Source organism: Hibiscus syriacus, unplaced genomic scaffold (assembly GCF_006381635.1).
Source record: "Hibiscus syriacus cultivar Baekdansim isolate YM2019G1 unplaced genomic scaffold, ASM638163v2 tig00110472_pilon, whole genome shotgun sequence".
Classification (NCBI taxonomy): domain Eukaryota; kingdom Viridiplantae; phylum Streptophyta; class Magnoliopsida; order Malvales; family Malvaceae; genus Hibiscus; species Hibiscus syriacus.
In genome coordinates this window covers 57,586-85,099 of record NW_024062752.1, presented here as the reverse complement: position 1 = coordinate 85,099, position 27,514 = coordinate 57,586, and the positions used below count along the sequence as shown (strand labels likewise).

General features: G+C 34.1%; 1 protein-coding gene across 1 annotated transcript; it reads right to left on the bottom strand.

Moving 5' to 3' along the window:
* Window positions 1-186: 186 nt before the first annotated feature.
* On the bottom strand, window positions 187-27,181 carry LOC120127919 (probable galacturonosyltransferase 12). The gene is made up of 7 exons (XM_039145734.1): window positions 26,692-27,181; window positions 16,985-17,040; window positions 16,854-16,910; window positions 1,752-1,850; window positions 1,079-1,669; window positions 683-985; window positions 187-600 (listed from the first exon to the last, which is right to left on the bottom strand). Exons 1-7 carry the CDS (start codon window positions 26,903-26,905, stop codon window positions 316-318), a joined length of 1,605 nt encoding a protein of 534 aa, XP_039001665.1. The 5' UTR covers window positions 26,906-27,181; the 3' UTR covers window positions 187-315.
* Window positions 27,182-27,514: the final 333 nt, after the last annotated feature.

Below are 27,514 nucleotides of genomic sequence, written 5' to 3'. Positions count from 1 at the left end.
AGCTCACCAACCGGTTCTATAACCATGAATATTCGAATCTGAAACTGTTAGTTACATTGGTATATTTGGAAGCTTTCAATCTGGGGTTCATTAAGTATCAAGAATCAGAGATTTTTCATCTTTTATGATTCTCTAGAAACACATAAATACAAAGAGAAAAGAGAAATCATCATAAGGGAAGAACAGTTGAGGGAAAAAACCAGAAGGCCTTGAATTTGCAAAGAACTCTCTCCACTTATATGTTTTCATATACAAACATTGTGTATATGTTTATCATCATTATGGTAAACTCACTATACTCTCAAAAAGTCCTTGTTAAGAACCCCTAATATGACATCCCTTGATGAATTTATCCGAGAAATCAATGTACTTAGCCCACAGAGGTCGAAGCTGAGCGAAGGCTATATCGAGCCACGGCTTCGCTCTGCCATTGAAATGGATGACCCCGGCTGTTTCAGCATCGGCTAAAGTTGTACTGTCTTGGTATCCCAATCCCAACATGTGCCAAAACGGATCAATTGCATGGACATGCCAATAGAATGCAATTAGACCAGGAGGTAATGTTCCTAGTTGCCACAAACTGAGGTCTGATTTGAAGTTCTGCACGAAAAAATCAAATTAATCAGCATACTAAAATCGAGGTATATATGCATATATATGTATATATGTGGGTATATATTACCTCTTCAAGCCAGTGATAGTATGTGAGGCTAATATTTGTCTTCCTCCAAACCTCAAGATCGAATATGTTCATGCCATATGCCCATGCACATTCATTAGGATCGAAATTATGTGCGATCAAAGGGTGGGAGAAGTTGAGATAGCTCTTGAACCGCTTCGACATGACGAACAAATCTTCACCCCGACATGTCTCCACTGCTCCATTAACTTTTCCATTCATATCAATGTCCCATAGAGGCGAAAGATCGGTTTGAATCACAATGTCGTCGTCTAGGAAGACTAACTTGTTAAGGCTTGGAAACAACTGAAAAGAAAACCAAATGGAGAAAGGCCATTACTGCTTGGACTATATCTTCCCCTTCTACTTAAACTAACAAAATGTAGTTTTATATATTACCTCAGGTAAATGTATCCGAATGTGATTCATCAAGGATTTGTACTTAGGACTCAATGCTTGTAATTTTGCTGCAATAACTTGAGGCTTGTCGGTATCATTGGCAACAATTGCAGACGATCCCCCTCTGAACTGTGACCTTACTCTTTGATCTTTCTCCATTGCTTCCAAAACAGGTATCTTCCCTTTCGAAATCCAATCGAATTGATGCAAAGCCTTAACCTCAATTATAGCAGGGTCTAAAGGATGCAATGAAAACCAGGCCTGCATAGGGGAGTAAGTTTTCCTATCTGTTATAATGTGAAGCACGATTTTTTCGGGGCGCAACGCGTTTTTAACGAGTGATGTTGCCACAACTGAGGTTGCAAGCACATTATCCGAGGCAAGGACAAAGTGGAAGTAAGAGTTATCGACAAGGGCCGGGACAAGTTCTGCTGAAGGGAGTTGGAGGCGAGCGGCTGCGTTGTTCGAGTGTTCGTCGGCTAGCTTTAGTGCTAAGCAATGAAGCTGTTTCGGAATGCTGCTCGATGCTACGTGGATGTACAAATATTCTTGGATTTTGGCTGTTCTGGTTCTTTGTTCAAGTTGAACTATCTGAAAAAACCCATGTTTATTAGCTCCAATGATCTCTTACATGTAAAACATAAAGGAGAAAACAACAAATTGAAGTGAACACCATTTCTCTGAGCCTTAGAGCAAATGTTTTGGCATCCAATTTGCTTTGTTTCAGTTCAGACATGAACTCTTGTAATGTCTGAGGAACACCAGTTTTTCCTTGTTGTAGACACCATTTTTGTCCGGACTTTAAAAATTATTATTATTATTATACTTAATTAACTAATTTATATTTTGATGCAGGCCACATACAGACCCGGGGCATCTCCCCAGCAGTTTCACGACATGTTCACCAACAGACGCATCACATGCACCATATTAGCAGTGACAAGGATGTGGGCACCATCCTTAATTAGATTTGTGTGCATGATAGAATGCTAAAAAGACAAAATAGTTAGTGGAAGCTATAGACCCACACAACTAAATTCTACCTAAACTTCACCTAAGCTCGTCATTTCGTACCAAACACAAAGAAATTTCAGATGCATCCATGAAGATTAGGTGAAGATATCAACCATAAAATACACAAAGGATTCGAAGACAAAAGGGGGGTAAAAAAGAGAAATCAACCAAAAATTCACTCACAGGGGGTTTTCGTTGTAAAAAGGTTTTCTTTTTTTTTTGATTAGAATCAAAAGGGGAACTTTGGGGACTAGAGTTCTTTGGAGACAAGTAATAAAAATCAGGAGTCTCACCATTGTATTTATAAACCGAGTAAGCAATAGAAAGTAAAGAATTTCTTTTTTGTATTTTCTATTTGTTTTCAATTTTCAGTATTCTGAGTATTTGTGTTTCTAAAAAAGTGAAGATACATAGAAGATAAGTTAGTAACGTTACCTTGCTCGGTTCGTTTTTACTTTGCGTTGTAGCTATTACATGGTGAGTGGGCGAGCGTTAGCGAGCAGTAGGTTTGGGTTTTCTTCTCAGGCGATGGAAGAAAAGAGGGTTTAAAGTTGCTCAGGTATGGGGTGTGAAGAGTTTCGGCTATGCGGGTGTGAGGAGTAGAGGATGAGGAGAGAAGAGGTTCAAAACGGCGTAAGGGGAAGTGATTAGGTTTAGTAGAAATTAAGATTTGTTTTTAGGTTAAATTTTAAAGGCTTTAGATAGTTTGGTTAAAACGTTGTCGTTTAATTGGGGTCCAGGGTGGTTCGCGTGGGTTTATTCCTAAAGGAGCCATGCTCATTTTTTTACTCAATTTATTTTAGTCCTTAAATCGAATTTATTCATATTAGATTTTGAGTTTTGAATTATTTTGTGTTTATGTTTTGGTCCCATAAGTTTGTCATCTATTTTGGGTAAATTATTATGATGTTTGTCAATTCTCTTTAATATTTTTCAGTCCTGGTACGTGTCTTCATATATTTTGGTCTAATATATGTTTTATGTTTTTTAATCCTTGTTTTATTTTATTTAGACCTGTAATTTAATAATTATTACTGTTTATAATTTGATTTCTAACTTGTTTAAGTTTTGTTTTAATCCTTTAATTATTGTTTGGAAAATAAATGTTTTGTTTGTTTAGTTCATTTCAATGTTATTATTCTAATTCAAATGTTTTACTAATATATAATGTTTATTTATTTCCTAGTTGTATATTATTAAATGTCTATTATTATGTTATTCGATATTTATGTATATTTATAATTTAGTCTTTTAAATGTTTATTATTTTAGTCATTGATTTTAAGTATTGTACATTTTTCATTGTTATTTAAATTTCACTCATGTTGTGCATATTTGATTTTTAAAACCTTGAGATGAGCACCTAGACTAGTGATTTTTTATTTTTGGTGGCACCCGTTTTCATGTGCGTGATAGCAAGAATTCAGGTAAATGTTATCTTTCGAAACTTCACCCACGTGATGTTTCCTTGACTACCATGCAAGAGGGGTCCACCATTACTTTGAAAACATCCATCCAAGTTTGGATGTATTCACTTGCTTGATCTCTAAATATATTACTATGGATTGTGATATTTTATTTTAGGTTCACTTTATATAGATATACATATTATTATTTATCAACGAAATTCCTATATATGAGTATTAAATATATTAATAAAAATGAGTTATTTATTTCAGTCCTTTGAATATCCTCATTAAGTTATTAATTTGAAGTAAATTAATCAAATATTTAATAAATGGATCATATTTTAACTTGATATTTGATTCATAATTTCCATCATGACGACAATGTGTAAGCAGCACAGTACTAATTTTGGGCGCTGTGGGGGTGCTAATCCTTCCCCACGTGTAACCGACTCCCGAACTCGTTTTAATCAATTTTGGTAAACGCAGACCAACTTTTGTCTTTAAAAAATGATTTTTCTTAAAATTGTTTTTAAAATACATTTTTAGGTATTCAACCTACCTAACCTAAAGGTTGATGGCGATTCTTTTCAATTTTATACAAATCAATTCCAAATCACCAAATTTTCAAAATTAAAAGTCGTAACTATTTTTTAAAAACAATAAACTATTATTCCACCTGAAAAACGGTTATGACAGCTTGGCGACTCTACTGGGGACTTTTTTTAGAGAGTCAAGCTGTAAGTTGCTTACACATTGTCATTGTGGTGGAAATTATGAGTTCAAGTCTTTAGTTAACTTATGATTTATTTATTGAAGTTTTTTAACTGTTTCATTTAATTGTTATACTAACATTTGAATCTTTGCTTTCAGATCTGTCCAAGTTTTTGTCGAGTTGTTTCGTTTTCCTTTGGAATCAAAGGGTTGAATTTCATCTCATACACATCACGTGCATTGGCATAACATGAGCTCTAAACCCGAGCTTCGTTCCAAATTAGTCGGGGTGAATGCTTTACTCTCGTAAGAATTTATTCTTCGTATGAGTTTTAGCAAATAACCCATGGGATACATAATTTATACCTTCGTAGGGATTTATTCCTCATATGGGTATAAGGTAGTGAATCCTCTCGAATTGAACTCATTCTGCTCGAAACCTGTAATGGGTGAGGATCGAGGGTTTGGCAGCCCAATGGGGCTCCGACATCAAGGACAATTCGAGTACATTTTTCCTCATTGAGTCAAAACCATGCATATAGTGAACCGTAGAATGGTCACCCTAGATATAGCTATACCTAATCTCTGTCAGTCAGTAGGTACCCAAAATAGGTGTACACAAAAGGAGCATTTCTAAACCCTTTTCTTTTACTTTAAATTCATATAATATATTTTTCTTTTCGAATAAAAGCATGTGAACTAGATACCATGCGGTTAGGATTATTTTCTTGAAATTAATCATTTGGGTAGAAAGCATGTCTGAGTAGGATTACTATTTAATTAAAGCATGTTCGGGTAGGTATCATCACAGGGTAGGTGTTTTATTCATATTTGAATAACATTTTTATATGTATTGATTATCTTACATGTATTAACTAATTTTTTTTTCTTTTGTTTGTGTACACTAACTTATTTATTTTGATTGTGTCATTTTTCATCTTTCTTTGCATTGCATTGCATTGCATCTTCATGACATAATGCAAAAGTGTTGATTTGCAAGGATACTCAAGTGGAAATTTTGCACAGAAGATATAAAAATTTTCAATCAAGCAGTCGCATACACAGACATGCACCGAGGGTTAAGATAAGTCCAGAGTACCAGAATGAGACTTATTAGAAAATTGTGCAACATTTGAGATTGAAAAGCTGATTCTTTGATCCAAGAAGTAATCCAACAATTAATTCTTATCTACGATCATCTCATAACTAGTCATCAAGAAGCAACATATTGACTTCAACATCGTCGAAAAATTAATGGAGTTAGTTTACAGAGCATTGAAGGGCATCAGTTCCAAATACGAAGATCCAAGACAAAAGAGTGAGCTCAAAGATTGTGTAGCATTTGAGACTGAAATGACGATCCACTGATCCAAGGAGTAATCAAGCAATAGATTCTTATATATGATCATTTCATCAAAGAGTAATGCACTTCAGTACCACCTGGGTATTAACAGAGTTAGGCTATAAAAACTGGATGGGCATTTTCAAGAACAAAGATTTAAGATGAAGCCATCCATTTTAGGCTCAACATCTAAGCGAAGCATGCCTGTAAAGTGCACTGTGTTAGAATGTGAAAGTTTTTGTTTCTGGTGAAAATTATTCTACAATATCCATCGTTGAGATCAACATTTTTGCATCTGCATTTGCATCTTTGTATTTGCATTTGAATTCACATCTTTGCATAATTATATTTATAGTTTTAATCTTACATCAAGCATTTGCATTTTGTTTCAAACTATTTTACATGCATTAAATTATGAAAATATGAGAATAATTCGTAGAGGATTTCATGACAGAATTTTCAAATTCAAATTGGAGTTAACTTGTCTTCCTAGAGAAGATAAGAACCATGAATGATATTTTAGCAAGGGTTGGTAAATTGAGAAACTTCAAGAGCAACTTATCAAGATTCAACAAGAAATGAATGATCAAGCAAAGAAGTTTCAAGATGAGTCAATGGAGGAGATGATCAAATTAATGGACATGGCGAATATTGTGATTCATGGAGAAAAGCCCTTAAAGAATCCATTTACGAATGAATTGAATGAAAATATGAACGTTAGTGTTGTAACCAAGACAAGAATGACAAATAACCAGGAACTTGTAGAAGAACGTGGGAATCAAATGCAACTCCAAAAATCAGTTGAGCTGGTATCAAAGAAAAGAAGCATAGAAGAGGACCAAGTACCATTGAAAAATGATAAAAAGAGCAAGAAGGAAAAGAAGATAATATATCTCATTCCAATTCCAATCTCATATTCAGACTTATTACCCTTTCTCTTTGAAAGCGGTCTTGTAACACTCATTCCTCCTAGTATTGATATGCGTCCAGATTGGTAAGATGTCAAAGATTTATGCAATTATCATACTAGAGATTTCAGTCACTCTACAGAAAATTGCATAATTCCGAGATTAAAAGTCCAAAATCTTATAACATAAGGGTTGCTATGTTTTGAAGATGGGAATCCTAAGCTCCTAAAAACTCAAAACTGGTCGAGAAAGAAATTTTTGAATTACTGTCTTTCTTATGATGTTGGTCAAGAACCAAACATTCAAAGTAAACATTTTGGTCATCGATCACAAGGTCTTCAAGAAAGCAAAGTAAACAATTGTAAGGAGACAGTGATGTCAAAGGAAATTCTACCTAAGTTTCCTTCAATTTCGTCCAACAAGTTATATCCTGAGTTACTCAAAGCCCAACTTATTGCCCCATGTCGGGCTAAGCCTTTTATTACCTCTTTACCCAAGATGGTATAATGAGAAAGTCTTTTGTGAATATCATGTTGGAATCCAAGGACACTCCATCGAGAATTACGGTAACTTCAAACGACGAGTTCAAAACCTTTTGGTTCATAAAATCATAGAAGTGGATGTTAACAGTCAATCCATGTTGATCAGACAATTGAGATTCAACCCCCAAAATAAAGTTGATAGTGTCAAAACAAGTGAAGTTCATACAGCAGAGGACATTAAAAGGGAAAAGGGCAAAACTAAGGAATGTAAAGTATGTATGGCAGATTTAACTCTCGATACTTCTCTGATGCTAAAGAATGAGAAAGAAATGAAAAATGAAGAAATGAAAGGAAAGGTAATTCGAGATTGGCCCATAGGTCTAAGAAGGAATGGGGCAGATGTAACCCAGAAGACACCTATATCAGATTTTCTAAAATCAAGTGAGGCAGGGGGCAATTTAAGGAGTCCGGTGAATACTACCCCGATCGTAGCTGCAATGAGCATTCAGAACCAAGAAAAACTGTCATCACCAAGGAAAGTTGTTATGGATCTAAAATTGAGCCCAATTTCCAGTCAGAGAAGAAAAACATGATGATGGAGACTGCTCATGTGGAAAGAGAGATTTGTGCATCTGAAAGTTTATCCAAAGAAGTTGACATAAAAGATGATCAAGAAATGGGGGGAAAATGAGGACAAGGACTCTGGACCGATTATACACCCAACATTATAGGAGTAATATGGCATGATAGATAAATAAGTGGAAGTTGTTATCTACCACTATAATACTTTTCATTTTCAACATCTTGTTTGAACATGTTTTTTGTTCATTTCTCCGCCTTTTGTGTAATAAATAATTTTGTGTTGCTTTTATGGTTATGAGCAAGGAATCAAATTTTAATCTTGAAATTTTTGTGTATCATGTAAATTAAATATATTTTTAAAATTTTTCAAGAATTATAGATCTTTGGTAAGTGGTAAAATTAGACCTTTCATATCCCGTCCAACGCCAGAAATACAAATACTTGATCTACTGTTTTTCATACCAAAACCAAATCCTGACACTACATTTATCTGAGATTTTCAATTAATGTTTCTACCTGTTTTTGAGACACCAAATCCATATGTTTACTTTTTTGGGTAGAGTTGATTGGTTTATAACGTTCCACCATATACACAACTTCAAAAGTCACACATTTGTTCTTCCAGATGCAAAATCATCATACTGGTGAAACCAAAAGACCTCAAAAGTACCAAACTTTCAGTTATCCATAAATCTTCCTGCATGAAGAGATGAGATGGAGCATCATAAATCAATTTGTCTAAGAGAATTTCGAGTAATTTGGGCAGGCTCGAAGCAATAAGAAAGATGAGAAGGATATGAGGAAAGTAAAGGTTAATGTTTCTGAAATTAAGTCTCCCATCAGTTGGGTACTCCATCAACTCTCCCAAGCTGGTATGATTCATTAAGAGTTTAAGCCAAAGTCTAATGATTGTGGAGATTATTGTGAATTCCACCAGGAAAAAAGGTCATGAAATTCAGTTGTGTCTTGAATTTAGGGGATTGATACAAAAGTTGATGGAAATAATGAGATAGAATTCTTCGAGAAAGATAAAGGAAAAAGAGAAGAGGATGTCTGGACATCAGAAGATTCCAAACCCATGCATAGAACAAGTGAGCCCGTGATTATCACTGTAAAACCATCTATAATGAATCATGTGCCAGCAAAACCAAAAGTGGTTATCACAATCCTTTTACCATTTCCGTTTAAAGATACCCGCAAGGTACCTTGGAATTACATTGCCAATATTTCAATGGTTCTTTGAGAAAATAGAAGAAAAAGATAAAGCATAAGGAATTGATTTGATAACCGAAACAGTGAGTGAAATAGGATTTTTCATAAGAAGTGAGAGGTGTTACTCTCCTGAAACATCGAAAGAAAAGGGAATCTGCACTGGTACCACAGAAGGTATTTAATAATGAGCCCTCACTAACAATCAATGAGCCAATAACTGAAACACAAGCACATGAGTTTTTGAAATTCTTGAAACATAGTGAGTATATGTAATGAACTGTTACACAAGCAACAAACACGAGTTTCGATTCTGGATTTGTTGATAAATTTGGAAGTACACGAAATACTTTGATAAAGGTGCTTAATTAGACTTTTATCCCTGTAGATACCTCTTTTTACAAAGGTTTATGTGTATGAAATGATGAACGACCTTCTTTCATTTATCCATTCGCAAAAAGAGAAAAATATATCTTTTGTTGTCCCATTTGAGCTTGAATGATTTTTCTTCTGAGTCAATCCTAAAGAAGTATTACCCTCCACATTGGGGGCAAGGTGAAGGATATCTGCTCACAGGAATAAAGATCGTCAATCCAGTTTTATTACAACTACAAAGTAGATCAAATATGAGGTGCTTGAAGATCAAATCCAGTCAAGAATAATAAATGCAAGAGGAAAGGAGGTGCTCAAACCAATTGAAATTTTATACTCATCTATCAGAAAAAAAAGAAAGAAAAAAAAAAAAAAAAAAAAAAAAGAAAGAAAAAGAAAGAAAAAGAAAAAAAAAGAAAAGAAAAAAAAAGAATTTGAAACAAAATGGGTGAATCATTGAGCTTCAAGTTACAAGGTTGATCAAGTGTAATTAGTTCAAAGATTCATATTCACTAAGAAGCACAAGAAATGCTGGAGATATAAGAAAATGAAAATGAACCCAAAAATTGGAAGTCTAGAGGGATCCAGAAAAAATGATAAGAGACAAGTAGCAAAGCAGATTTAAGTCAAGCAAGGCAAGATTGAAGGCATCAGAATGAATTGATCATTGGTTCAATTAACCTTAAACATTTGTTTGGGCCTTTTTATCTATTTCTTTCATAACCATGATCCCTAGCCTACGTTACGTACTTGAAAAGGCGACTCGAATATTGAATGGTGTAACAACGACATACGAGACGATTTTAAGCTCTTGATGAAGCACCACAAACCCAAAGGTGTTGCTAAGAGTCTGGAACCAAGAAGTATCTCTATGAGATGAGTATAGAAACCATTTCTTCAAGTTGGTGGAAGTTCAAAGAGACATATATGCTGGACCAACCTGAGAGACCTTACTTTACCAAAATCAACCTACCCCTTAAACCAATCAATAATTTTGACACTTGTCATAGAACTATGATTTTTAATGATTTAAAAAATTAGTTGATTTATTTTATATTCATTAAATTCATGTTTTATGATTTGATTCAATTGTGGACCTACAATAGGCAATGTTTTACAAAATTCTTTCATTCTTCAATAAAGAAAGGAGGAAAAATATTTTGAAACAGGACAGTCTCAAATGAGAAAGGTTCTTGAAGCAAGTTGAGGACTGTTATGTCTCTATTGTAGAAAAAAATAAGCGGTGCCAGAATGATGAAGAACATATTGAGATCAAGTGGTATGAAAGATCATAAGGGTTGGAGGAGAGACCTTGTAACACTCTCTTGTGACATTATCAACAACCTGATAAGAAGAAGGATTACCATATTCAAAGGGACACATATTCCAGTGTATAGCAAAAAAAGGCAAGAATGCAACCAGTCAAGCAGAAGATGCCCACCTTATTCAGAAGTGGCACATATCTCAGACTTTTCTGTCAGGAGAATATACCACTTCTTAAGTTTATGACAACATGAAGATAATTTTTCAAGTTATTTAATTGTTGTTCAGTAACACCAGAATGAGAGCATTCAAGATAAACATATTTGGGCACGAATAGAGCCATAATTATCCATAAATGGGGCATTATCAAAGTTGTACCTCGTGGGAATCATAAGATTCAAATTCAATGGACATTGAGAGTGAACCTTTTTACTTGAAGATTGGAGGTCTATATTATCTATGTGGGGCATCTTGAAGGCTCACATCAGCATGAAAAAGACATAAGTAATCCATGTGAGGCATCTTGAAGGTTCACATCAGCATAAAAAGGAAGAAGTAATCCATGTGAGGCATCTTGAAGGTTCACATCAGCATGAAAACGATAGATATTATCCATGTGGGCATCTTGAAGGCTCACACCAACATGAAAAGGTTGGGATATTTTGAAAGTCCATTTCAACCTGAAATAGAATATTGGTACATTTTGAAGGCTATTATAGACAGAAATGATCCATGTGGGGCATTTTGAAAGCTCATGTTGAAGCATTTTTGAAGGCTCACATCAGCAAGAAACAATTTTGAATGCATTTTGAATGTTCGTATCTACAAATGTTGGGGGTATGCTGAAGGCTCATATCATCATGTGTCAAGATCATTGATTTGAGAAAATATTCCTAATGATACAGAAAGATATGAAGAATGAAAATGGTGAAACAGTACAGTGGAGCTGACTATACATAACTGCTTTGTTCATCATACAGTTATATTATTCTGATGATTTTATGTTGGCAAGTCAAAGCATCCCACTTGTATTCCCACTGAGCTTTGTTCTTAAGTGACATCCTACAAAAGCTCTGAACACTATGATTGAGAAATCTGTGCAAAAACCACAGGAAATGATGAATGTGTTATCAAATGTTTTACGAACCAGTGATTATTGTACTGAATCAATGTTGAGATCATATGGTATTTCCATTTGTTGATCCGAGATGAAGATTGACTTCTTCAACCCCAAGGTTAGAAGTGAGAAATGATGAAGATTTCTTTCCACAAAAGGGGAGCTGAAATTTTAACAACAAGAAACTAATGGAGCCAACTAAGGTTGAACGATAGGTTGTTGTTAAACATCTCGATATAATATGGTCTGAATGTCTTTGTTCGAGATCCAATTAGATGTGGAGACATGAAAGGAATTAGGATAAATCCTCCTTGTGATGTGTTTCAAAAGTCAAATCAAAACAGACACTGCTCTCCTAATTAATATTAATGAGTTTAGCATATCTACATCTACATTTTTCAAAGATGATAGATTCTCTTTTCAAAGATGAAAGCTTTCTTGGATTTCTACACAAGTCCAGGCGAAGAAATTTGGTGTTATCCAGGACAAAATGGGCCATCAAAATCATAATTATGACGATGACAAGAGTTCCACAAATGAAACATTTCTTTTGAGACTTTAATAAAACAAAGAAAACACAAAGATGCAAGTGGAACTGATGGTTCATCAGAAATGCCAGCTTGAAATGACATTTTTACTAAGTGAAGAAAGCCCGAGTTCACCACTTTGAAGTCAAATGAAGATTGCATTAACATTTTTGCATTCATAAGAACATCATTTGCATATAAGAAAATCATACATCATCATTTGATACATATCCATTGCATTCATAGCATCACATATGTGTATAATTTTGCAGATTCATGCTAAGAGTCAAGTTTCAACTTCAAGACGAAATATACTCGATTCAATAACAACTTCAAAAGATATTGATGGTTGTTGCTTAACTCAATAGCAATGAGTTACAACTCAACCAACTTGATATATTGAAAGATCGACAAATATCAGAATCAACTTCACACTGTTTCGAGAGCCAATTTAGAGCGAATCTAGTTCAGCTTAACTCAATGACGAGCGACTATTTTGCAGTTAAAAGCCATATTTCAACTCAACGACGGATGGTATTCGACTAAAGAATATACCACATGGCTTTCCCGTGAAGGGGAGTCATCTAAAGATCATCTCACTTGGTTCAGACCCGCTAAGGGGAACCACCCGAGAAATATACCACATGGCTTTCTTATGAAGTGGAGTCATCCAAAATTCATCTTACTCGGTTCAGACCCACTAAGGGGAATCACCTGAGGAATATACCACATGGTTTTCCTGTGAAGGGGAGTTATCCAAAGATCATCTCACTTGGTTCAAACTCGTTAAGGGGAACCACCTGAAGAATTATAACCTGCCTAGACCCGTGAAGGGGAGTCCTTTTTTTTCACTTAAAGGAACTATTGGTAGCAAAACTCAAGACGAGAAGAGTTATCTGTCAACCAAGACCTTCGAGTTCGATTACACTCAGCTCAAAGGCACATCAAATTTACAGCATAACTCAAGGTGAGAAGAGTTATTTGTCAGCAAGATACCTTTGAGTTCGATTCTATTTAGCTCAAGGACAAACAAATTCACAGCATAGCTCAAAGCGAGAAGGGTCATCTGTCAACACAAACCTTCAAGTTTAATTACATTCAGTTCCAGGACATGTCAAGTTTACAGCATAACTCAAGGCGAGAAGGGTTATCTGTCAACAAACACCTTCAAGTTTGATTCCATTCAACTCGATGACATATCAACTACATGGTAGCAACAGGAACTACTTTCAGGTTGAAGCTAAGGTCTTCAAGTTAAGAAGAAGATCTGGGGCAACCTCTCAGCTCATTGCAACATAGCTTAAGTCAAGAATAGCTATTTGTCAATTAAGACTTTCGAGTTCGGTTCCATTCAGCTCGATGACATATCAACTACATGTGGCAACGAAGAATTACTTTTCAGTTATCTTTAAACCAAGGTTTTTAAGCCAATAAGAAGACCAAGGTTGACTATGTCAAACTAGATTTCAACTTTACAGTAAATGATATCATGCTCGATACAACACAAGATTGGATTTCAATTTCACAATGAAAGATATCCAACTCAAAGACAATTTGGTGAATCAATGCAACAAAAGATTGGATTTCAACTTCACAATGAAGGATATCTAACTCAAAGCTCAACTTCACGATGAATGAGCCACCACGATTTCAACTTCACAAAGAAGACTATTGTGCCCAATGGATTAACTTAGTTTCATAACAATTTATCATCCACCGACTAGTCGTACTCATCACGTAGGAACCTTGTCACCTCAGATAACCAGTCATCCTCATCATGTAGGAACCGTGTTATCACCCTTAATGGCCTGACGTCCTCCATCACATAGGAACCGTGACATCACCCGACCTGATCTCCTCATCGCGTAGGAGCCGTGTCAATCCTTGATAACCAGAACTCTTCATCACGTATGAGCCATGTTATCACCTTTAGATGGCCAGAACTCTTCATCACGTATGAGTCGTGTTATCACCTTTAGATGGTCAAAACTCTTCATCACGTATGAGTCGTGTCATCACATGACCTGATCTCCTTATTATGTAGGAGCTATGTCAATCCATGATAACCAAAACTCTTCATCACGTATGAGACGTGTTATCACCCTTCCTTGATAACTAGAACTCTTCATCACGTATGAGCCGTGTTATCACCTTTAGATGGCCAGAACTCTTCATCACGTATGATCCGTGTTATCACCTGACTATATTTCCTCTTTATGTAGGAGCTATGTCAAGCTAGATAACCAGTCGTCCTCATCACGTAGGAACCGAGTTATCACCCTTCCTAAAGATGGCCAAAAACTCTTCATCACGTATGAGAAGTGTCATCCCTTGACTAGATCTTCTCATTATGTAGGAGACTTGTCACCTTTAGATGATCAGAACTCTTCAACACGCATGAGCCGTGTCATCTCCCAAATCAAACAACAAATCTCAAAACAAAAAAAAAAGAATTGGACAAAAACTGGTTGCCTTTTTCGTCTTTACCCTATTCTTGTTAACACAAGAATGTGTAAAGAGGGGCAGTTGTAGACACCCCTTTTTGTTCGGGCTTTAAAAAATATTATTATTATTATACTTAATTAACTAATTTATATTTTGATGCAGGCCACATACAGACCCGAGGTATCTCCCCAGCAGTTTCACGACATGTTCACCAACAGACCGCATCACATGCACCATACTAGCGGTGACAAAGATGTAGGCACCATCCTTAATTAGATTTGTGTGCATGATGGAAGGCTAAAAAGACAAAATAATTAGTGGAAGCTATAGACACACACAACTAAATTCTACCTAAACTTCACCTAAGCTCGTCATTTCATACCAAACGCAAAGAAATTTTAGATGCATCCATGAAGATTAGGTGAAGATATCAACCATAAAATACGCAAAAGGATTCGAAGACAAAAGGGGGGAACAAGAAATCAACCAAAAATTCACCCACAGGGGGTTTTCGTTATAACAAGGGTTTTTTTTTTGTTAGAATCAAAAGGGGGAACTTTGGACTAGAGTTATTTGGAGACAAGTAATAAAAACCAGGAGTCTCACCATTGTATTTATAAACCGAGTAAGCAATAGAAAGTAAATAATTTTTTTTTTGGTATTTTCTATATTGTTTTCAATTTTCAGTATTCTAAGTATTTGTGTTTCTAAAAAAGTGAAGATACATAGAAGATAAGCTAGTAACGTTACCTTGCTCGGTTCGTTTTTACTTTACGTTGTAGCTATTACATGGTGAGTAGGCGAGCGTTAGCGAGCAATAGGTTTGGGTTTTCTTCTCAGGCGATGGAAGAAAAGAGGGTTTAAAGTTGCTCAGGTATGGGGTTGTGAAGAGTTTCGGCCATGCGGGTGTGAGGAGTAGAGGATGAAGGAGAGAAGAGGTTCAAAATGGTACAGGGGGAAGTGATTAGGTTTAGTAGAAATTAAGATTTATTTTTAGGTTAAATTTTAAAGGCTTTAGATAGTTTGATTAAAATGCTGTCGTTTAATTGGGGTCCTGGGTGGTTCACGTGGGTTTATTCCTAAAGGAGCCATGCTCATTTTTTTACTCAATTTATTTTAGTCCTTAAATCAAATTTATGCATATTAGATTTTGAGTTTGAATTATTTTGTGTTTATGTTTTGGTCCCATATATTTATCATCTATTTTGGGTAAATTATTATGGTGTTTGTCAGTTCTCATTTAATATTTTTCAGTCCTGGTATGTGTCTTCATATATTTTGGTCTAATATATGTTTTATGTTTTTTAATCCTTGTTTTATTTTATTTAGACCTGTAATTTAATAATTATTACTGTTTATAATTTGATTTCTAACTTGTTTAAGTTTTGTTTTAATCCTTTAATTATTGTTTGGAAAATAAATGTTTTATTTGTTTAGTTCATTTCAATGTTATTATTCTAATTCAAATGTTTTACTAATATATAATGTTTATTTATTTCCTAGTTGTATATTATTTAATGTCTATTATTATGTTATTCGATATTTATGTATATTTATAATTTAGTCTTTAAATGTTTATTATTTTAGTCATTGATTTTAAGTATTGTATATTTTTCATTGTTATTTAAATTTCACTCATGTTGTGCATATTTAATTTTTAAAACCTTGATATGAGCCCTAGGTTAGTGATTTTTTATTTTTGGTGGCACCCGTTTTCATGTGCGTGATAGCAAGAATTCAGGTAAAGGTTATCTTTTGAAACTTCACCCACGTGATGTTTCCTTGACTACTATGCAAGAGGGGTCCACCATTACTTTGAAAACATCCATCCATGTTTGGATGTATTCACTTGCTTGATCTCTAAATATATTAATATGGATTGTGATATTTTATTTTAGTTTCACTTTATATAGATATACATATTTTACATATTATTATTTATCAACGAAATTCCTATATATGAGTATTAAATATATTAATAAAAATGAGTTATTTATTTCAGTCTTTTGAATATCCTCATTAAATTATTAATTTGAAGTAAATTAATCAATATTTAATAAATGATCATATTTTAACTTGATATTTGATTCATGATTTCCATCATGACGACAATGTGTAAGCGACACAATATCAATTTTGGGCGCTGTGGGTGTTAATCCTTCCCCACGTGTAACCGACTCCCGAACTCGTTTTAATTGAATCTTTGGTAATCGCAGACCAACTTTTGTCTTAAAAAAATGTTTTTTCTTAAAATTATTTTTAAAAGACGTTTACCTAACCTAAAGGTTGATGACGACTCTTTTTCAATTTTATACAAATCAATTCCAAATCACCAAATTTTCAAAATTAAAAGTCGTAACTATTTTTTAAAAACAATAAACTATTGTTATGACATTTGTACTTCATCTTTGCTTACAGGTTCATCTAGGATTCTGTATATCACCTCTAGGACCTATTTGAATAAAAATCAAATTTCATTACCAACATTCAATGAAATAATTTGTTATACCGAGTTTAGGAATTTACATTTGATTCAATCCTTCTTCCCAAGATCTTTGGTCCCATTCTTTTTCCCAGGCAACCAACCATAAACCAAAAAGGAAACATAACCCAGGAATATCATCATTATTATAGCTTTTTATTATTCTTTTTTTATTTTATGTATCTAAGGATTTGGTTCCAAAAACAAGACTGTTAATCGACCGACCATTTGCAGGAAAAAAGTTTTTTAGTATTTTCATGTGCTAATAGTAATCATTGGGGAATGAGCATGCGTGCATACATACACATATATATAAATAACTTACTTTGTTTATTTTTTTATTATCAACTAAGATTCTCCATCTATGACGATGGATAATCATCAAATCTAAATAACATTATCCTATTCTTTTTTCCAGTTTTTTTCCTAATATCTGCAACATTGGAATTTGAATTGCTTTGTGAATGCAAGACCTCTCAAAATCTTGTAAAAACATGTTATTACATTCTCCATGAACTTTAACATCAATGCTGTAGAAAATAATCAGCACACACACGGCTAAACTCACGATATAATGCTTTCAAAATAAATAATTCACGAGATAATGCACTCCCCATATTATTTGCTGAAATAGGGTGAAATCCACAGTGTGGCCGTAGGTCGCCATGCCTTCCGGGTGACCTATTATGTCGCCATGGCTTCCCGGCGAACTGCACAGAGATAATGGACGTCTGCATGTGCCATGCACGGCCCCAACACAGGTCGCCATGCACTCCCCACTCCCAGCGACCTACAAGGTCGCCATGCACTCCCAGCGACCTTGTAGGTCGCCAAGCAGTCCCGGTGACCAAGCTTGGTTGTTTTCATGCTGATCCTCGTCATATTGCTTGCATGCTTGGTTGTTTTCATCTACGTGGTCACCATGAAAGGCTCGAGCCACCTCGAACCGAGTTGGGCTTACTTGGAATATCGTCTTGAAGATTTTTCGGGTTGGCTTCAACGGAGAGTTCAGAGTTCTTACAAATGGGGTGAATTCAGTAATGGCCATAGGTCGCCATGCAATCCGGGCAACCTTGTAGGTCACCATGCCTTCCAGGCGACCTTTGTGGGGTTTTACACGAGCCACGAGCAGCTGTAATAGCCAACTGAGATTCTTTTACGTGCTCCCCTCCTGCTCCCGCTGTATGCATGCAGCTATCATAGCTGCAATTGCAGCGTGAAATCACCTGCTTCATGCAGCAACTATTGATGCATGCATGTGAATCATTTGAGCCGTGAATTATTGGTGCAATTATTGAACCAATGCAGCGTGAAATCAGCTGCTATCATAGCTGTAATTGCACAATTATTGGTGAAATAATTGAGGCAGCCGGTGACACCTAAATTATATATGGGGTGTGCATTATCGTGAGAACATAAAAGAAAGAAAGGGAGAAGAGATTGCAGCTGAAGAAAAGGAGAAGAGATTGCAGCAGAAGAAAGGGAGAAGAAATTGCAGTCGAGAAAGAAAGAAAGGGAGAAAAGAAAGGAAGAAGAAGAAAGGGAGATAAGGCTCTTGTGAGGTAATTTTTTTATTTAAATTAGTTTATTATTATAAATGTTTAGTTTGTTAGTTTAGGGTTTATGGTAAAACAAAAATCAGTTAATTAGTTTGTTAGTTTAGGGTTATATGATTGTTAGTTTAAGTTATATTATACATAAATAAAAAATTATTTAATTAGTATGTTTGATAGTTATATAGTTAAAAAATAATTAATTAGTTTGTTTTGTTAATCGTTAGTTATATAAAAAATTATTTAATTTGTTTGTGGTAGTTAAATAGTTAAGTTATATTTGTTTGTTGAATTTATATTATATAAAAAATTAGTTAGTAAGTTTATTAGTAGTATATTATAATGAATAATAGTTTATTATTTTTAGTTATAGAAAAGAATATTTTTATTAGTTGTTTAAGGGTTTAGCGTTTACGTTTAACTTATATTTTAAAAAGTTTAGTTTGTTAGTTTATTAGTTTATTATATTATAAGTTATTATATTAAAGTTTAGTGTTGTAAATTAGTTAGTTAGTTTATATTAGATTATATTAAATGGGTTTTTAAATATTATTGTTTAATTTTTTTTACAGATTCATTCCAATGGTTGACCAAATTCCACTGTTGAGGCTTGACAATGAACAAATTTCAAGTCATTTGGGAATAATGGTGAATAAAATATTTGTTTAATGAATTATAATTAATAAATATTTGAATATTATTTTATGATTGTGATAAATTTTTTGAAATATTTAATTGCAGGAGGACAGCAACGAGTCTTTCGTCTTCGGCTACATAAAGTGCCCAAGTCACACAGATTGATAGAAGAAAACTTGCAGGAGGCTGGATTTTGGTATGTGACATTTGTGCGAGATTACAAGTTGGTCCCAGGTTTGATCAGTGCCTTGATTGAGTGTTGGAGACAAGAAACGCACACGTTTCATTTATCGTGTGGCGAATGTACGATAACTCTGGAGGATGTGGCATTGTAACTCGGGGTCCAAACAAATGGGATGCCAGTGGTAATGTCACATGAGTTTAATAATGTGGCACAACTTTGTAGCTTGTTTCTTGGGAAAACGCCCGTACCACCAGAGTGTAAAGGGTGGCGTGTGAGGTTGTCATGGTTGAAGAATGAATTTCAGCTTCAACCAAATAGTTCGGAGCACGAAATTATATATGCAACACGAGCATATATATTACAGTTGATTGGGGGTATTTTAATGCCGGATAAATCCGGTAGTTATGTTCACACTCAATATCTTCTTTTTTTAAGAAATTTTGAGAATAGTAGGCAATATAGCTAGGGATCGGCGATATTGGCATTCTTGTATCGTGAGATGTGCAAGGCGTCATTAGTCGTGAATGATAATAATACAGTAGAAATCGGTGGATGTTTGTTGCTGCTACAGTCATGGACTTGGCATAGACTTCCGTTTCTGACACCGATTAGTCGGACTGCGGTTGACTTTTCGCTTGCCGGAAGGTAATATGAATTCTCTATTTTAATATAAAATATTAATTATAAAAATAAAAATGACCATATTTTTGTTTTGATTGATATACAGATGGAGGCATAAAATTGAAGGCAAGGGGTTGGTGCACAACAACATTAAAGAGTTCAGGCTGAAGATCGACATTAAGGCAAAAAAGGAGGTATGTATAATCTGTTATTTTTAATTATTATTTAAATTAACTATATTATTTGATTTAAATAAATTTTATTTTTTTGTAATTTTACAGTTTAATTGGAGACCATACATGAATGAAGAAATACTTGCGTTGATACCGCACGATACTTTAGATGAGTTTCAATATTGGTGTGCTGTTACACTATTGATCAATTTTGTTTTTTGTTGAGATCCAATTTGGGGATAGAGTGTTGAGGCAATTCTATTTCCACCAACCTATTCTGCGGAGTCCATGGGATCATGACCTCCTCCAAATCTTAGATGGTCGTCGTCAGGTGAATTGGGTTGAGACGCATGACCAGCTGCACAGATTTGATGGTCGTCGTAAAGAAAATGTTAATTGGGTTGAGAAGCATGCAACCTACATTAATGCTTGGAACAATAGGGCTTCATTCATGCCAACTCTTGACGACATTCAAGACGACGACTTTAATTTTGAGACTTCGGCTTACCTTGCTTATTTTTTGGATAATGGAAAGCAATTCTTGACAATAATTGTAGAGAGGCGACAATTTTTGAGGTTTAAGAAAAGGTTTGGTAAAGTTGAATACTCTCTATCAAGAGGGAGTGGTAGTTCATCTCAACAACCTGAAGCGGAAATGACCGATGTGGATAATAGTGCACCAAAACCGTTCGACGATGCATACATACCAGAGTTTGTGCAGCCTGATGCATCCATCTACTCTCCCATGTTTTCGTCGACGTATGACTTTGAACACATGTCAGTTCAAATGCCCCCAATGAATGAGGAGGATGGGTACCATACTCCTAAGCAACCGCAACGGCCACAACGCATCAGACGTCCGCCCCAACATTATCATTCAACAACACCCCGACATCGGCAACAATTGTAAACTAGTTTGTTATTTGTTACAAATTTAATATTGAAATTAGACTAGTTTTTTCAAACCTTAACAAATTCGACATATTTATAATGATTTTTAGTATCAAATCATTATTATAAATTCATTACTAGTTATGTAACGAAAATATGGTTAATTGAACCAAACATGTTCATTGTTCAAGTCGTAAATCATTACTATCAAATCATTACTAAATCATTAATATCAAATTATTAAATATTAATAATAAATTATTATTACTAATCATTAATATCAAATCATTAAATATTAATAATAAATTATTATTACTAATCATTACTATCAAATCATTAAAAATTAATAATAATTTCATTATTACTAATCATTACTAAATCATTAATATCAAATCATTAAATATTAATAATAATTTCATTATTACTAATCATTACTAAATCATTATTATAATTTCATTACTATGTAACGAAAATATAATTAATTGAACCAAATTATTCATTGTTCAAGTCGTAAATCATTACTATCAAATCATTTCTAAATCATTAATATTAAATCATTAAATATTAATAATAAATTATTATTACTAATTATTACTAATCATTACTATCAAATCATTAAAAATTAATAATAATTTCATTATCACTAATCATTACTAAATCATTAATACCAAATCATTAAATATTAATAATAATTTCATTGTTACTAATCATTACTAAATCATTACTATCAAATCATTAAATATTAATAATAATTTCATTATTACTAATCATTACTAAATCATTAAATATTAATAATAATTTCATTATTACTAATCATTATTAAATCATTATTATAATTTCATTACTAGTTATGTAACGCAAATATGGTTAATTGAACCAAACATTGTTCATTGTTCAAGTCGTAAATCATTACTATCAAATCATTACTAAATCATTAATATCAAATCATTAAATATTAATAATAAATTATTATTACTAATCATTACTATTAAATCATTAAAAATTAATAATAATTTCATTATTACTAATCATTACTAAATCATTAATATCAAATCATTAAATATTAATAATAATTTCATTATTACTAATCATTACTAAATCATTACTATCAAATCATTAAATATTAATAATAATTTCATTATTACTAATCATTACTAAATCTTAGAAATACATAGAAATTCATAGAAATACATATATCATTACTAATATGAGGCCTATATCTTGGTAATTTAGGACAATTGTTTTTTGAATGGCCTTCACCCCTACATAATTCATCTCTTTGCTTGACCTCTCTCTCTAGTATGGAAATCCATATTGGTATGAATACGAGTGGACGCAGGTCGACCCTTTGGACTTCTGTGAAGCATTGAATTTGGCAGCCATTCGTCATGATATTTTCTAGGCCAATATGGTTCATTCGGGATCTGTCTGAATGCATAGCTGTAGACATTTAATATCCTACGTAGGTGAAAGCATTCATCAACATAAGTGTATGCGCTTACACCAGCATACATACATGCAGCGACTGCATGAGCACATGGATATTTCCATGCTGAAAACGACCACAATCACACCATTTCTATCGTAAATCAACTCTAAATGTTTGGTCTTCTCATCCGACATTACGACGTATGCACAACACGAAAAAAGTATGACCAACTCGGTCGAAATTATGAACAACCATTGATGTTGCCAATCGCTCATTTGCTTCCATTGATTCCACCACTGTAGGGCCCAAGTTTTACCTCTATTTATGAGACTCTATTTCTTTGCCTTTGTCCGACCAAACCTTAGCCAATCTAAAGTATGTCTCTTTCACCACACTCGCAATTGGGAGATGGCGTGTACCTTTTAGTACCGAATTAATGGCCTCAACAAGGTTTGTGGTCATATGTCCGTATCTCGACCTTCATCGTATGCTTGCGACCATTTTTCCAGCGGTATTTTTGAAGCCCACTTCCAAACACGCTGATCATCGTAAAAGACCTTCAAATTCTCCAATCTCTTATCAAAATTTGGTCTACGTAGTTCGTATCTATTTCATAATATATTGTATTAAACCGCAATTTAAAAAACCATGTAAAAAATGCACAAATATTGAAAATAAAACTTACCCATGCTTACTATCTCGCTACGAATGTGTGCGTTATGAAACCGGTCGATACTATTCTTGCCAATATGACGGATACAAAATGTCGGATATGCATACGGAGGTATCCAACGACTTTCTGGTCGTTCAATTGTCGCCAAAATACCCGTTCCTCTATCGGATATCAAGCAAACTCCATCTTCACGAACGACATATTGACGTAGATTGGTTAGAAAGAAATCCCAAGCCTCTGTTGTCTCTCCTCAACAATGGCGAATGCAATTGGTAAGATATTTCGTTCACCATCTTGAGCAACTGCCATCAAAAGTACATGCCTATATTGACCATACAACCACGTACCATCTACTTGGATCATACATTTGCAAAATGGAAATCCTTCAATACATGCCTTGAATGCCCAAAATAGTCTATGGAATATTTTTTTCCCTGGCAGAAGTTGAACTTCTTCGTCATATGCGGGCATGGTTTGAGACTTCACTATAGTTCATGGGATAAATCGCTTCATTGCTTGTAGTTAATGTGGTAGCTCATTGTACGATGTACCCCAATCTCCATACGTCAGCTTCATTGCCTTCATCTTCGCATTCCACACCTTGCCATATTTTACTTGATATCCAAATTGGCTTCGAATAGATGCAGCTAACACTGAACAAGATATCCTTGGATCCTTTTCAACCATCGCCTTCACGTATTCACATATTACATCGGAGTCTAATAGTCGGTGGTCTTGTTCGATGGAGTTTCGCAAACATGTGTGCGGACCATTGTACCTCGTGATGACCCAAACATCGTGCCTTTGATTTTTCGACACTCTGATCTTCCACTTGCACTCTGGGCCATATTTTACACACTTCGTGTATAGGGTTTTCTGGTTGGACTCTGCAACATGGACATCAACATGGCATTTGATACAGTACTCTTTAATCGCCAGGGTAGCTTCATTTTTTCCTCTTAATTGCACCCCAACTGAAAATTCACCAGAATTATCGAATGATTCAGTCATTTGGTATGGAAGTAAATGTGGCATGTATGGGAATTCAGGTGCCCTCATCGCATCATATACGGTGCCGGAACTTCATCAATTGCACCTCCACCAAAAATATTTTCGTCGCCGCCCAAAACGGGTTCTTCGGTTTCTTCATCTTCGCTTGAATCATCATGAATTTCTCCCCATCAATTTTCAGCGTCAATATCAACAACCAATTCCGGTATGTTTCTCGTCTCATACTCTGCTGCTGCAGATGTCCCCCCGACTTCATTTACACTTTCCAATAGTTACATAAAACTGTTCGGGAACCTGTATGTCGGCTCCTCAAACTGACTATATAAAGCCATTTCAGATGGATTTTGAGCCACACCTCTTGATGACCCAGGAACATCACATATGTTACGTACATCAACAAATAACTCAATAACTGCTATATTGGTTGACTCATGTAATCCAACTATGGTTCCAATATCATCATCTGCTTCAAGTGGAACTGCAACATATCTGACTGGGTTGTGGCATATCATAAACCTATACCTCAAACCATCAACTGTAGCTCAAATTTTGCTTTCTATCTTATGCTTCATTTCTATAAATGTGATGTCTTTTTTGAACATCATATTTATTGGGTTTTCAGACTGAAAAACTACTCCGACCTCATTTTCCATAATCTGTCCATTATAATGGACAATCGTGAAAAAGTTATTGTTCATTTTCTCTACAAATAAAAAATAAATTAATTTAGATTAAAAAATTAGATAAGATAATTTCATAAATCATTAAATATAATATAATATACTATTATATTAATGATCAAATAAAATTTGTTATTTAATTTGATTGATTGATTACTAATACTACTAATAATGATTTAATAATTATTATTAATCTAATGATTTGATATTTAATGATTTAATAATAATATGATTTAGTCATGATTACTAATAATTATTTATTATAAATATTTAATGATTTATATTTGATACTAATCATTTAGTAATTATTACTAATAATAATGATTAGTTTGATAATATTTTTTATTTTTTAAAAATATCAAACAAATTTGTTAGGCAGAACTGTCGAGATAATGTTCTCGAAAGAATTATTTCGTGAGATAATGCGTTGACCGAATTATTTCATTCAATTAATTTTTACTCCTTACTAATTTACACATTTAATATAAATTAAACAAAATATTTTTAAAAAACACTAAATATTTTTAAACACAATATTTTTTTAAAAAGAAATTATCTCGCACAAATTATCTAATATAAACTTACTAACTAACTAACTAATTACACATACATAACAACTAAAAATGGACAACAAAAAATAATAAATTACCCGCGTATTTGTGCCTTCTTCATTTCCTTTCTTTTCCTTTCTTGTTCAAGTCTTCGAATCAATCTATACGTAGGCAAATGTTGTGGAATAATGCCATGTATGTGTAAACAAAATATTTCTTTAAACAACAATAAATTAAACAAATTAATTTTATATAATCTAATATATTATAATATAACTTAAACTAGTAAACTATTTATTTATTATAATATAACTTAGTTAAAATAAGAAACTAATTAAGCACTAATTAATTTTTTTTATAATATAACTTCAACAAACAACCTAATATACGTTTAAAGATACTAACAAATTAATTAATTTTTTTATATTTAATAACTTAAACTAAGAAACTAATTAACTAATTTTTTTATATAATATAATATATAACTTAAACTAACAAACTAATATAATATAACTTAAACTAACAAACTAATTAACTAAATTTTAGTTTTACCCTAAACCCTAAGCTAACAAACTAATAATTTCATATAATAAACTAAATTAAACAATAAAAAATTACCTCAAAAAAGAATGTTTGAGCCTTTATCTTCTTTTCTTCTTCTTCCTTTTCTTTCTCTCGATAAAGTTTCTATATGTGCTGCTTCTGCTTTTACCCTAAACCCTAAACCCCATATCCTCTATATAAAGAAAATGAGCGTTGGAGAGCGTCATTAAATTTGACTGTTGAAGCAAATAATATTGAGCATTGAATCGTGTAACTATTGAGCGTTGAAAGGCTGCAATTCAACAGCAATATTTGCTGTATTTAGCAGCTAAATTAACGCTTATGGATGCAGGAATCTCCCAGCTATGGATGCAACGCATGCATGAGGGAACAGAGGGTTAAAGCTTGGCTACAATCTCCCAGCTATGGATGCAACGTATGCACGAGGGAGCAGGGTTAAGTTTGGTCGCCAGCGAGCAGGGTTAAGTTTGATAGCCAGCTTGGTCGCCGGGACTGCTTGGCGACCTACAAGGTCGCTGGGAGTGCATGGCGACCTTGTTGGGAGTGCATGGCGACCTGTGTTGGGGTGTTGGGGACGTGCATGGCACATGCAGACGTCCAGGGAAGCCCATGGCGACGTAGTAGGTCGCCCGGAAGGCATGGCGACCTACGGCCACTGTGGATTTCACCATATTTCAGCAAATAATATGGGGAGTGCATTATCTCGTGAATTATTTATTTTGAAAGCATTATATCGTACACATATATATATATATATCATACAGTTCGAACTAGAGAAAGCTTACCAATGGTGGAACACTTGGAATGATCTCCATCAATGCTATCAATAGTCGAAAATACAAAGACAAACCGAAGAAGGAACGTGAAGAAGAGAAGCGAATATAAAAGTATCCGATAAGAAACCCTCCCGGAACCAACTTTCACTTTGATGAACTCTCTAACACCTTTCCCAGGAAGCACCGTTACATGTCTCAAACTAGGAGAGATGTAAAGCTGCATGTTTACTCTCTTGTTTTGTCCTAAAAAAGAACAAAAACAAAAACTCCTATGGGATGATCCTCTAACAGTTCATCTGGGTAATAGTATGGAGATGGAGTTACAGAAGAAGAGGGTGAAAAGGCCAAGCAAGGAAATTGGTGTAAAAAAGGGAAGAGATTTAAATTGTAGCCGTCAGTCACCTAACCTTGCTTAACATAGAGGCTATATATATACATTATATATATATATATTCAGAAGAAGGATTGGTTGTTAAGGAGAAAAAGACATGGGACTTTGTTCTTGTTGAGGTTTGGCTTGGTTTTCAAGTAGGTAAGTTGAGAGATCATCAGAAACAGAAACTTCATAAAAAAAATTACAAAACAATAGCTTTGCCTCCACATGAAGTTTGTGTCATCACGTTCATAAATAAATCAAATTAATAAAAAAGATAGACCAACTTTAGTCCTTAAATTTGGTCAATTGATTTTTTTGGAACATCAGTTCCTGAATAACTTTTCCCATTTTAGTCCCCTTGATGATATAACACACTCATATGGTGCCACGTCATCAAGATGAACCTAATGTGAATAAAAAAGTCATTTACCAAGTTGAAAAATTAAAAAGTTCAGG